Here is a 13,304-nt window from a genome sequence, read left to right as displayed (position 1 = left end):
AGTACATTAGGCATTGGAGTTTGCTACATAAAAACTATATGTGCTCTGTTAGTTTTCTGCTAACTGTTTGTTAGTTGATTTCCAAGACATTGTTCAGACTTTGTTTTGCTGGGTTTTTTTGTTTTAATTCTGATACTGTATGATTAATTGCTTCAGCCTGTATATATACCCAGTTTTAGTACTGGATTCATCCACTCAAAACAGTATTCAGCTTATTTTCATAGACCATTGTATCTTGCATTTGCAGGCAAGGAGGTAAACATGGAACTTTAAATGGAGTGTTGATTATATGGTAGTTAGAACCAGAAAGCAGATGTGAATGCATGAATATGGGGTTTTTTTTGCAAGAATATTTCTGGTTGGTCATTATTTGTAGTAATTTAATGAATCTTGTGATAGCTTTGGGAACACTGAATGTTAAAATTGTGCATTTGTGGGGTTTGTTATATGGCTGCATATTTTTTGTGTATTAATTCCAATAGTAGATCCTTCAGAGGCTGAAAATGGAATTTTTGGAGAAGTAAAACTTGAAATGAGAGACTGCTTATCTGTAGGGACAGGTGTTTTGACTAGAGTAGGGAGCACATTTGGTTTATCTTTAGAGGGAGCATCTGCTCTTCTCTCTGAAAACATGGTGATTTTTACAAGTTCTGTTCTCACATTTATCTCCCAAGTGTTAGGTTTGAATTATTTTCTGTGGACAGATCTGCTTCCTTCTTGATGCTAAGAGAAGTGAACCTGGCTCTCTAACTTGGCCCCAGAGCACTCTCAGTGCACTTAGAATAAGAGCAAGGTTTGTTTGCCAGTTCCACCGACAGTGAAGCCAAGTATTTGGTATTGCTCGTTACAGTACTTGATTCTTACAGAATGCTGGAGAAAAGGCACAGTGCCCTAGTGCCTTGAAATACACAATAGTTCATTCTATGATATTTCAAAATAAAGAAAATGAAAAGTTAACAGCAAATTGTAGTGATGGTGGATAATAAGTCACTGAATTATTGAACTCAAATACCGAGCTACAGTTATTTTTCAGCTTTGTAAATTTAACCAATGTTCTGCATCTAAGCTAATCTAATATCAACCTTTTTAAAGCAGGGACCTCGGGAAGCTGTCATTTGGCTTGCTGTACACCATAAACAAAGGGAAGCTGTAGAAATCTTCTCCAAAGAGATTGCACCAGCTGGAACTGGCATGGGTAATTATTCATGTAATCTGCTAAGAATTTTTAAGTTACTTTTTCTTTTTATTTTTCTGAGCATGACTAGCACCCAAAAATTTAAGTCATGTTAAGCTTCCTTATGTTATTCTTAAGGAACAACATAAGGAAGTGAAATAATTTTTAAAGGTATATAAGCTTGGTGTAGAAATGAGACAGACATTAGCAGAATGATACAATAAAAGTCTTCAAAGTTCACCTTTGTATTCCTTTTAGAGTCATTATTCTTCCCTTGCTGTTACTGTCCCCTCCTGTTTTTTTTCCTTTTCCTCGTCTGTTTTTTTAACTACATGCAACTGCACTGATATGCAACAGTGATTTACTTTTTTACCATGTCCTAAAACTTAGTGATGCTATTAGACTTTGTTGGCAAGAAACACCAAGTGTTGCTCAACTGGCAAAAATACACCTCAGTGTCCAGCTGTAACAGTGCAGTTTATGAAAAGATGTGCAGTTTGAGAGTTTTGAAGGTTCTCTTCATACTTCATTATCTGGTGTATATCATATGCATTATCTGGTGTTACTACAAAGGATTTTTATAGATGCTACTGTACTTCTGTTTCATGTATAGCTGCTTGGGTAAGTAATTACAGTGTACAGGTATAATTTAAAAAATTTAATACTGCAGTGATGGTGCTGACAATCTGCATCTAACCTCAAATTATTCTGTCCTCAGAATTTGATTTTGTGATTTATTGCAACTATTGCAAGATTTATTTTTTATTTGGTGTGTGAGGTAAAATCAAACCACTGGAATTTAATCTTAGTTTTGAGGGTATATTTTTAAGTATTTGCTTGAAGGTCATGTAATGTGAAATGATCTGTGCTTCTATTGCTTGCCAAATGTTTACTCAAAAAAAAGCATATTTGATTTTTGTACATGTCATTGGTTTCTCTAAATTTTCTAGGGGAACTTACTGTGGGATTGAGTAATTTTTTTTCTATTCTACTCCCAAGTCCCTTAGGTGTCACCACTTTAACTATCTGAGTTCTAAACTCATCTCTGAGTTTTGTGTGTAAATCATGAGTACTCATCCCACTTCTGTTATCCATTCTAAATGAATTTAAATTTTGGCAGCCTCATCTGGGGACTAGAGCTTAGATATTTTGCAGTGACTTCTGCATACCTTAATGAAGGTATCTATGTAATCTGTATGCTTCTGCATACCTTAATGAAGATCTATATAAACTAGGATTTACATAGATCTTCAAAATTCAATTCCAAGGGCTTAACCTGAAACTCGGAAGTTCCATAGCAAATCTAAAATCCTGATCAATGGAGGAATAGTTAGGGGTTGCTTTGCAATTAAGGAATTAATTTTTTTTCCCAGTGAGTTAACAATTGTGTAGAAGTGTGCATATTCATGCATTCTGTGTTATGTGTTATAATCTTTACAATATTTGCAAAGAAGAGTTTAATGCAGGTTGGGTTTTTTCCTTTAAAGTTGTATTTATAAAGACAATATCAGCACATGGGCATCCTTTTTTTTTTTTTTTTTTTCTCTCTACAATACAGATATGATCATGTAGAACTAAATGTCAATATTCATGGAGATAATATTCTAAAATGTTGCAGTTCTGAAGGCTCATCAGTAGGTCAGCATTTACCCTAGGTGTAAGTTGGTTCTAAAGACCTGGAGTTTATCTTGTGAAAGAAGGATAGTATTTTCAGTTGGACCAAACTATCATTTTTGTAGCTAGTTGGGGAATCATAACTGAAGTGTGTTTCTCCTTTTCTATTCTTACTATTTATTCTATGTATGCATAGACAATGCTCTAGAAAACATCTTTTTGAATTAAAGAAAGCTGTGTGGATTTTAAAATCATTGCTTATTTGTAAGCTCCAAAACTAATGGACCTATCTCTCCATTCTTTATCCATGCTTCTTTTATAAAGCAGTTGCTGTGTATTTAAACCATGTTTTGAAGTTTGAAAGTGTTGGTTTTATTAAGGGTTCCATTTTTTCCTTTTACCACTGATCTTTATAGAATGAAAAAGTGAAAAATCTGCTCTATGTGGGTTGGGTGAAGTATGTGTAGAATTGAAATTGAGTTACTGTAACACGTGAACATCTGTGTGAACATCTTGAGGTGGCTGGCAAACTTTCAGTTCCTTTTGTCAGGGCTTTCAGCGATGAAACAAATGCATTCCTATGTGGAATAGGGTTAGGCAGTCTGTGTGGATGATGGTTGGGTTGCTAGGTTGATTTCCTGAAGGAACAGTTTAAGCTTTTTAGAACATCCTGTAGAAGTTTTTCTTGGAAAAAAAATCTGTTTCAGTTCGTAGAGCTGCTGCTAATGAACAGCAATGGGAAAGAGGCTGTTTCTGGAATCATCCAAGGCATCTGGTGATAAATAGCACTTTTCCTTGTAGGTACAGGACTCCAAAAAGGCTTTTGGCCTCCATGACATAAATGACTACTGTCAAAGGCTATCAGGGCTGTTTACTGACATGCTTCCAAGTGCATAGTAATTTTTATTTTTAATTTGTGGAAGATATAGTGGGACTGCTTCATACAGTCACTTCCTTCAGTTGCTATTGTGTGGTAAATTTACGTATTACTTGTGCCCATAAACTCTTATGTAAGCAGAGAAGGGTCAGATTTGGGATCTAAATGCTTAGTAAGCTACTTGTTGATATGGAATATATTTAAAGTAGTGATTAAGAAAAAAGTTTTTAATTTTCTTTCTTCAGTGAGATTTACAATTTTGCAACACTGCAAAATAGTAGTGGTGTACTAATAACTGCGTCAGCTTAACAATGCTTAGTTTCTGACTGTAGTGTAGAATTCCAGACCTTGCTGTGAAGAGCAGAACAAGGAATTCTTGATGCTTAGTTATCTTAAAACGGGCAGCTCCACAGACAAGACTTAGAGACAGGTAAGTGATCTTGGGAACAGAAGCCAGAACTAATACTGTTGAGATTGTTGTCCTAGGTCAATTCTCTAGTAACAGCACCTGGTGTTTTTTCCCTCCCCTCTATTTCACTAGGACATTTTTGCAATTGATTACAATTCTCCAGAGTGTCACAGCTTCAGTGAGAGGCAGAGCACGCCCCTGGCAGTATGGTCATCCTCGTGGGACGGTCACTGTCCACAGGCAGAGAGCCCAGAACTTGAGTCTTGTGTGCCCTGTGTAAGTGCTCTGGGCAGTGAGCACCTGAGGTCCTGTGCTGTACAGTGCTGCACTACTTTTTCTCACTGGGCATTGAATAAAAATACCTGTGCCTGCTGTCTCTTACATGGACAGAGCATGCCTATTGACTGTGGCTTTGTGCTTTGCACATGGATCTGTGCAGTGTAACTACATGTGGCCTTGTTCTGCCAGAATGGTGGCAGTTGTGGGGATACATACCAAGTGAAATTTTAAGCATGAGTGGCTTTTCCTGATGTAAATCCTTTAAACAATGAAGTTCTGTGTTTCAAAGATGGTCAGCTTGGTCACATCCCTCCCATCTCTCCTATGTTAGTTCACTTCCAGGAGATAAGATAGTGGCTATGAGAGTCATTGTAAATAACCCTTATATCTTTTTCTGCATATCCTTTTAATGAAGAACAGAGGAAAAGCAGGAACAAATTACAAATCCTTCATAATGGATACCAAGGAGGAAGAAGAAGTTGATGACTTGCAGAGTGATGTCACCTGAACTGAAACACTTCATTCCATTACTTTTGGGCATTTAAGAGTGACCTTTAAAAAACAAAGTATGCTTTTAGATCTGTACTAGGAAAAAAAGGGAATTACTTTCTCTTCTGTTTGGACTGTATCTAGTGGTTGAGGAGTACTCTTTTAAACTATATTCTTCTTTCCTATCAGTAGCAGTTTGGTGCTTGTTACTTTTAAGTGATGTGTAGGCATTTGTACAGATAATAATCTTCAAATATAGCACCTTTCATCCGAGAACCTTTCTCAACCTATGTAAAGATGATCAGCTAAGCTTTCTAACATCTAGTAGCATTGGACAGTATTTTGTCTGCTTTACAGATGGTTTCCTGAGATAGTGAAAGAAAGCATTAACCACAAAAGAATGTGCATCAAGAGTCCTTGGTTCTGCTTTCCCTGTAAGAAATGGTGGGAAGCAACTCCACCCAAACTGGCTAAAATGTAAGAACGGGGGGAGTAGAGGAGAAGAGAGATTGAGAAAAGAGATTTGATGGTTCAGAATAAGGGAGGAGAGTCACAGGTGCTCCCGCTGCATCTTTTAAAGTGAAATCCAGAAGCACTGTCACTTCTGGTGTTTCATCAGGTGATTTTAGCCTGCTAGTCGCTGCTTGTGGAGCTGTCAGCTGGAGTTGGTTGGTAGTTTTATTTTGACAATATCACAATATGAAAATTACAAATTGTATGTAAAATGGGTGTTGATTTCTTTAATCAGTACTAAAAGCCTACTTCCGGTGTTTTCACTTAGGCTGAATTTAAATCACTTGAGTAAAAATGTTTTACCTATTTGCCTGATAAACTTTGAAGGGAGTTTTCAGTTGTGGTTTGTCACATTTTGCAGGGAACAACAGTAAAATCTAAATGACTTCTTTGCTTTCCTGTAATTAAAAATCACATAATAATAATTTTGTTGAGGGATGATCTTCATAATGCTTCACTTCAGAGACTTAAAACTGGATGTTAGGTCTTGAGTATCAGATGTGCTTTTTAGCAAATTTATGTCTTAATGTCAGTATTTAATAACGTCTCAGTTTGCAGCATATGATTTTTGAATATGATAAAATTTTTAGGAATTTGTATATGTCAAGGATAATAAAACACAGGCCTCATATAAAGAGAGTATTGCATAGCTTCTGATCTTTTTAAGAGTGCTTAATTGTGGTTCCTCCCCCTGCCCTCCACACTAGTAGAAGGACAACCATCTAAAGGCATTGTGCTGATCTGAAATTCTCAATTTCTTATGAACTCGCATCCTCCGCATAAAAAGAAGGAATGTTGTCTATATGTTGAAATGGGCTGAAGCCTGTGTGTATTTGTGCTCTGCTATATGTGCAAGCATATTCTGCAAGAGAGAATTTTGAGATGTTGCATTTTTTAGGAAGCTTCCATAGTCAACAATGAACGACTGAGATTTTCATAGTTATTTCCTAACTTTTTTTTCCTAATTCTTTTTAAATTCCCATTGTAAAGGCTCAGCAAAACCTATTAGCATACTTTCACAGAAATTGTTTTTAAGTATTATTAAAACTGCAGATGAGATGCCTAATCCCAGAGAAGAATTTGGAGTTACTGTATATAGACATGCCATGTTGGAGAGTGATTTGTTGTTTATTTTCTGTTTGGAATGGAAGACTTTTACTATAAACTTCTGTTGAGTGTGGTATTTAGTTCACAAGTTCAAATGCTTAATCAGTTTTCATTTGGCTTATGCTCTTCTGATGAAATTAAAGGGATACATACTATTAAAAAAAAGCCAAACACACCTTATCCCATCTTTTAATACTTTTTTTACAATTAATATTTGTGTTTAACCTTTTAATTGATAAAATTCTTCTTTCTGTTTAGTCCTCAATAGTCTGAAAGTTGATAATAGCCAGGTTTTTGTTTTTTTTTTTTATCAGCAAGCAGCAAGTTTGGTTGGCTTTATGCATGTTGGTCTCCTGAAAAATAACTTTCAGTCTGTCTGTACAGTTCGGTCCTAATTGTGGGGTCTTCACAGGTGTTTTTGCTGTTCTGTAAAGTGAGATTCCTATACTTGGAAGTGGAGAATCCTAGACACATAGACTCAGATTTTTAAACTTGTAGTAACCTCTGGGAGTTCAGTGCAGTTCTACAACACTCAGTCCAGAGAAGTTCACCATCACATCATGAAAGCCAGCAAACACAGACCTGGTTTGTATTACTCCGTGAAAATCTCTTCATTATGTACAGTCTAGTCATCCAAATGGCTAGAATTTAAATAATTTATGTTGATTTAATGTCTTTATGTTGTCTTCTTTAATTTAGATACTCTATTCTGAATTAAATGCAGTATAAAAGAGGCTCAAGAAGAGCCTTACTGTGGGAATCTGGCGATTTTAGTTTAACAGTGGTTCAGTAGCTAAGAAATGTTTTACTAATAGCTGAAATCATGTGCTGACCCTTATTTCACATTAAAATGACCGGAGTTTGACACTAAGATGACAGCTGGTTAATATAACTTGAGATTTTAAAGTGCTTGAGTATATGTAAATATTTTGACTGATGCCCTAAGTGTGTTGGAAGATACTTTTAGAAATGTCCTTGTAGGAGTTTACTGCAGTCCCTGTTTTTTTGAGAATACTGCAGAAGATAGTTTATCTGCTGTTTTCAGAGGACATCGATAGAATAATTAAGAACATAAAATTGACCCCTGTAAAAAAAGATTGTATGCATTTTATACTGGTAATCAACCATATACTAAGAACTGCTGAGTATAAAACCTGAGATTTCAGATTTCTCTATTTCGATCACTTAAAAAAAATAATGCTTGACAAGTGGACTATTTTGTCTGGTTTTATATATAAAAACATATAATTATACATGTTTCATTCTTTAGAATATATGGTAAATACATTAATAGCCTATTGGCTGAGCTAATACAATCACTGGAAGTGTAAAGGGTCAAAAGCTGAAAGCTATTCAGAAAGAGACATTGCTGTATCTAGAAATTCTGTGAAACTTCAAAAAAAGCCCTTAAGTTTAAAGTTAAAGTTCTTAAAGCTTTTTAAATTTCAAGTAGTTGGAGCATTTTCATGCTTTTTTGCTCCAAAGCATTTTACAAAATTCTTCATGCATTCTAGCATCCTTTGTATAGTGCATAATGGTTTTTTTCTTTTGAAAAATATACAGAATTGTACAGAAGGTTTTTTTGACAGAAGCAGATTAAAGAATAAGAAGTAATAATCCAAAATTAGGTGTGACCATTCAAGTAGGATTGGAATAGGATAGAGGGAGTATTAAGGAGGCAAAACATCAGGCCTTCCCACTATCTGTAAATCCAGTGAGGAATAATGAGAGCTGGAAAGAATGTGGCTTGTTTTGCTGGAAATTTGCATCTCACAGGTTGATTTCAAGTTCTGGCCAGCCAGGGTTTTTTCTAATATGGGGCATTTTACAGGGTGTGGTATATATGATATAAATTATAATGTATTAGAAGATGGTGGTTCTACATATTGAAATAGGTGCTTATTTGGGCTGATTTTATGCATTTTTTACCAAGGCTGGTTTTCAGTGGATCCATTCCCTGAATTGCCCCAACTGAGAGCAACATTGGTTTTCCCAAGTACTCTTTAGTTTGCCTGCTCATGAAATTATCAGAAACTTGCTGTCTTTACCAGCACATCATGTGTAATTTTTAGGAGAATTTGTTATTTACAAGTCCATCCATGTGTTTTACAGGGTGAGAAAATAAAAAATATCAAGAGGCAGCTGGAGAGATAAACCATACATGGGAAACCAGAAATAGTCAAGCAAGTAGTGTATCCTGATTGGGCTTCACCTTGTATTATTTATATGTTCCTACATCTCTGCTCACAGGGGAGTGCCAGTCATGGTGTGTTAGTGTGCTTTGGTATTCTTGAGATTCCTCTCTATCCTTCAGATTTGGATCAAATTTGCCATTGGACCCAAAATGTGAGAGTCTGCAGGTGTGCTAAAAGAATCATGGACACAAAGGAAGAAAACCTGACAAGTAATTAATTATACATACATGTATACACAGATGATGCTGATTTGTTTTTTCCTAAGATACTTGGGCTGAAAATTACTAAGACATAAAGTAGGCTAGAGGAAGGAGTCATGAAACAAAGAGACTGGATAAGACTGTATGAAGAATTGTGCAGATCATTCGAAGAAAAGTACTTTCTAACTAATTATTTATTTGTTTAATAGATTCAGTGTAGATTTTAACTTCTAAACACAGAATTCAAAGGAAGGGTCCCATACCAGAGTTTAGTCACCTAGGAAGGAGTAGATTTACCATTCTTACTGCCTGAAGTTTTTCCAGCCATGTAATATATTTGGGAGTTAATAAAAAACAGTGGAATCCCAGTGGTGTAATCCCCAGTACTCACTGGTTTAAAATGCCCAGGCACCTGGAGATTTTGTAGTTCTTAGGCTTGGACTCCAGCCACAGTGAGAAAATGGAAGGCTTTTGGATCAAATGCTTGAATGAAAATAAGTGTCATGATATTCAGTTTGACACCAAACAAATACTGTACCTACAGATGAACAGGGTATAGATGCATTGAAAGGAAGGTCTTCTATCTAAAGGTCATCACCCCATTTTGCAGTGCATCAGTTTTATGCCATTCTGAGGCACAGAAGGTAGCAGAAAGTGGTGGTGAGTTCACTAGCTTGATGTGAAGCAACTTGTTCAAGAGGTTCAGTGGCAGCAGATGAGACAGTACTTTTATCTTCCTTGAGGCACTAAGGAATGGAGCTCTGATGACAAAAAAGGGTCATGTGAAGTTTCTGGGAAAGTAGATCAAGAGCTTCAATTTAGCTGAGAATCTTAGCAATTTGAGACTGCAGCCTGATTGATATTCTCTATGAGTACGACAAATTGTTTATGTCATTGTAGATAAAGATAAGCCTTCCAGAAAGGAGGGAGGGCATCTGTACAGATACTTAAGCAAGCAATGCAATGTAAGCATAAAGTACAGCATGAGGAGATATTTTCATAAGAAGTTTTCTTGGGACAATGGTTGATCCAAGGAGATCATTAATTAGCAGAAGGTAGGTCTGGCCACAGTGAGAAGTTCATTATTACTTGTTTGCACTACACCTTCCATTGCCTTATTTTGGTTTACTGGAGAAATGTAATAGGAATCTGAGACCTTGGTTGAGGTGAGGTCTAGTGCTGTTGTGCTGTTTACAGAATTGCCAAACTGGTTGTGGCTTACAATCAGTAATTTAAGATTTGCTTTGTGTTCTCTGCTTGAAGTTTAACTAGGAATTTCATATAGATAAAAATTAAATTTGACTTAAAATTGCTTCCATCATATTTATATTCACATAAACAATAATCATAGCATAGAACTCAGTAGTGTTGCATCTGGGGTATTAGTGTAGCTTTGCTCTGCAGTTGCAGGGATAGCGGTAGTCCCTCCAAAGACAGATCTGCTGTTACAGTAGCTTGTGCTCGTGAACTTCTGAAGGACTAGCAGAAGAAAGCTATCCTAGCCTCGAGGTGTGAGCACTTGTTGCTCTTACTTGGACTGTGTTCTTGTCTATGCTGAGAACTACTTTGTTGTAGCAGTCAAGATCCCTTGTGTGAAAGCAAGTGAATGAAGAGCTGTCTTAAAAGCTTTCAGGAAATTTAAATTGATGTTGGAGCAAAGTCTGGTATCCTTAATGAACAGTTCAGCTGCCTAGCAGGAAGTGACCCATATGACAATCCACAAATAATTTAACTAGCTTTATGGACCTGTATTTTCAACATGACCTTACTGTACCCACCCTCCTTCCTCAGCAACCTAAATAAACAAACTAGGCACGTAACTCAGTAAAATCTCTGCAGCTGGTGTTGTGGCTGCATGACAGTTCTGCTTGACTGCGTGCACAGGTAAGATGTATAGGGCTGAAACCTCACTGCTCACTGGATCATTTAAAATTGTATAACACTTACATAAGGAATTAGTTCATTTTCTATCCACTACCACATTTTTTTTAGCAGTACCTAGTGAACAGGGAGGTGGTTATTTGTGATACTGTTTGTTTTTAAGGCTATTTTTTTTCCCCCATGTGCTATAAAACATCATAGACTTTTTTGGGGAAGTCACTTCTGATGAGCATGAATATGGCAAGGCTGTGTAATTTCCGCTGCTACTGGTATGTGTCCACATTGACAAGGCACTGAATCCAAGCTAGAACAGCCTGCTGTGGAATAGAGCTCATCACTGTTAGCTTTAGTATCACAACAGCACAGTTACCTGGCTTCTAGTTTCCTTGGGGCACTAACTGAGGGAATTCACACCTGCAGAAAGCATGAAGCCCTTTTTAGCCAGAATTAATTTGGCCAAATATACCATGTGGGTAGCTTTCCACAACAGTTATTTTAAAAGGACTGCTTAACATAGTTGTTAATTCCTAGGCTGATGTAATGTATACATTTTACTGTTTCTTTCCCATGCAATACTGTTTGGAGCTCTGATGCTTCATGTGTTCCTGCTGTCCATGCCAGACAGAAGGGTGAGAAGCAATGCTCAGGATGATGAAAACAGAACTGTTTCTTTCAAAAATACTGATCTGGGCAGATGGGTTAATGATAGATAGCCTGGCAACCTGATAATACAGTGCTGGCTTACCACAGATCTGGTCTCGTGCTAGTGTCTTAAACCTGTGAATTGCCTCTGTATCACAAAGGGAGAATGGGATCTCCAGTACCAAGCACCTTAAAAAAGCAAAGTTAGTTTAAAGGCTAGAGACAGTGATTCAAATTAAATAGTTAAACTACACAAGCAAAGTCATACTAAATAAATACTAAAAGAAACCATGGTCCATCACAACTGTTTCTTTGCTATTTTTGAAAGTAAATAAAAGAAGAATGACAATAAAACTAAAGCAAAGTTATTTTTCTATCAAATGTATTACCTCACTGGCATTTGTATACAAAGTATTTGGAAGAAGATTCTAAAGATTTAGCACATGCTTTGCACATTTAAATTATTACTGTTAAAATTCACAGTTACGTGTTTTAACCTTTTAACTTTTATGAAGTGTTCAGTTATGTTAATTTATGACAATTATGTATTTTTCTAGCGATTTCCCTGCATTTATTGGTAAGCTGCAAGCTCTGATGCTTTGAAGAGGGCTTTAACCATTCTTTTGTGAATTTAATTTTCTTTTCCAGCCCCTGGCCTCACTGGAATTGTTGGAGGGCGCCCCAGAGTGTAAGTAAACTCCTGATCATTAACTTGTTGTAATGTTTGATGATAATGTTCCTACCAGTCACCATCACAAGTTTCCCCAACTTGGGAGAGCAACCACAGAAGCAGCTAAATCTCCCTGTGTCACTCTGCTTAGTAACTGATACAAGATAATAGTGAGTGCTGTACGATATGCATGCAAATAGAAAAATTCTTTATTGAATTAAATGTGAGTTATGTAACTTTCTGATCAGCTCATAGCAGTCTTTGCTTAATGAGCTGTAGGGAAAGCTTGAAATGTAACTTTGTGGCAAGGCCGGATTTCGACCACATTAATACATGCAAATTTCTGGACCAGTTTTTTCTTGTAGCTGTTAGTTTTGAATATGGTCCCACCAAATTTACATTTGTATGAGTTCACTTCACTTTGAAATGCAAGGTCAAATGCCAGAACATCCCACAGAATTTTAGCATGAAACTATTTCGTGACTGAGCTGAACATAGCAATATTGAGCATTTTTAGAAAAAAAACTTGGCTTGAGTCACTTTCTTTCTAGATAAGGCTGAAATCTTGTGGTGATTTATATCCTCACCTTTTCATGCTTATTTATCTAGAACTTTTCAGTCATTTAGCAAATACTGCACATGAAGGTGGGAAAAGAACCTGTGGCTGTATTTCCAGTAGCCCTGTGGAGCTGGCCAAGGTATCAATGCAGGGCTACTGACAGCGTAGTGGACTTCAATGTCAAGAAGTACATCCTTTGTCAAGAAAATATTTTTGCTGTTTTGGCTACTTCCCCTCAGTAAAATTTTCTTCAGTTTTTAAAACAAAATCTTACATTCTTAATAATGGAATTTAAGGAGTTTTTACACTTCCCAGGCTTTCTAAAGTTGGTTGAAAAACCATTGCTGGTCATGGCTGAATAGATTTAATTTCCTATGTGTTTGGTGTATGAATAATCCAAAGATGTATGATTTGCAAGTTTCATTAATTCCTAGGTAAATGCATTTATGCTTGTTGTTTTGTGTGCCTAGGTCTCCAGTTTTGAAGCCATTTTTCTTCTATTATCCCAAAAGCAATGTTCAGGTAAGACCTGGTGCTTAAAGTCTGACTTCTGTTTTCTTGAATGTAATTTTAAAAATCCTGCTGATTCTGGCATTTTTTTGGTGACTTTCAGTAATAAAACTGCAAAGTAGTCTGGTGACTTTGATTAAAAATATTTCCTGAGATGTTAATGTTACTCACACAGAATGTTTTGC

At 36.4% G+C, this 13,304-nt stretch overlaps 1 protein-coding gene and 1 long non-coding RNA gene across 6 annotated transcripts in view; one reads left to right on the top strand and one right to left on the bottom strand.

Moving 5' to 3' along the window:
• LOC101233224 (uncharacterized) overlaps window positions 1-13,304 on the top strand; it is a 58,183-nt gene that overhangs the window by 24,573 nt on the left and 20,306 nt on the right. For 4 of the 5 annotated variants that reach the window (XR_003960068.4, XM_030271465.4, XM_030271467.4 and 1 more), the window contains exons 13-15: window positions 1,093-1,195; window positions 12,029-12,068; window positions 13,080-13,131. Coding sequence is in view for 4 of the 5 variants with exons in the window: in XM_030271465.4 (XP_030127325.2) it covers window positions 1,093-1,195; window positions 12,029-12,068; window positions 13,080-13,131 (195 nt within the window). In the remaining variant the exon portion in view is untranslated. The remainder of the gene's footprint in view (window positions 1-1,092; window positions 1,196-12,028; window positions 12,069-13,079; window positions 13,132-13,304) is intronic. The other variant, XM_030271466.4, reaches the window with a different exon arrangement.
• The window catches only part of LOC140683964 (uncharacterized), a 30,483-nt gene that overhangs the window by 10,319 nt on the left and 6,860 nt on the right, over window positions 1-13,304 (bottom strand). The window lies entirely within an intron of this gene.

Source organism: Taeniopygia guttata, chromosome 4, assembly GCF_048771995.1.
Source record: "Taeniopygia guttata chromosome 4, bTaeGut7.mat, whole genome shotgun sequence".
Taxonomy (NCBI): domain Eukaryota; kingdom Metazoa; phylum Chordata; class Aves; order Passeriformes; family Estrildidae; genus Taeniopygia; species Taeniopygia guttata.
The sequence above is the reverse complement of the archived record's forward strand: the minus strand, read 5'-3'. Positions and strand labels throughout refer to the sequence as shown.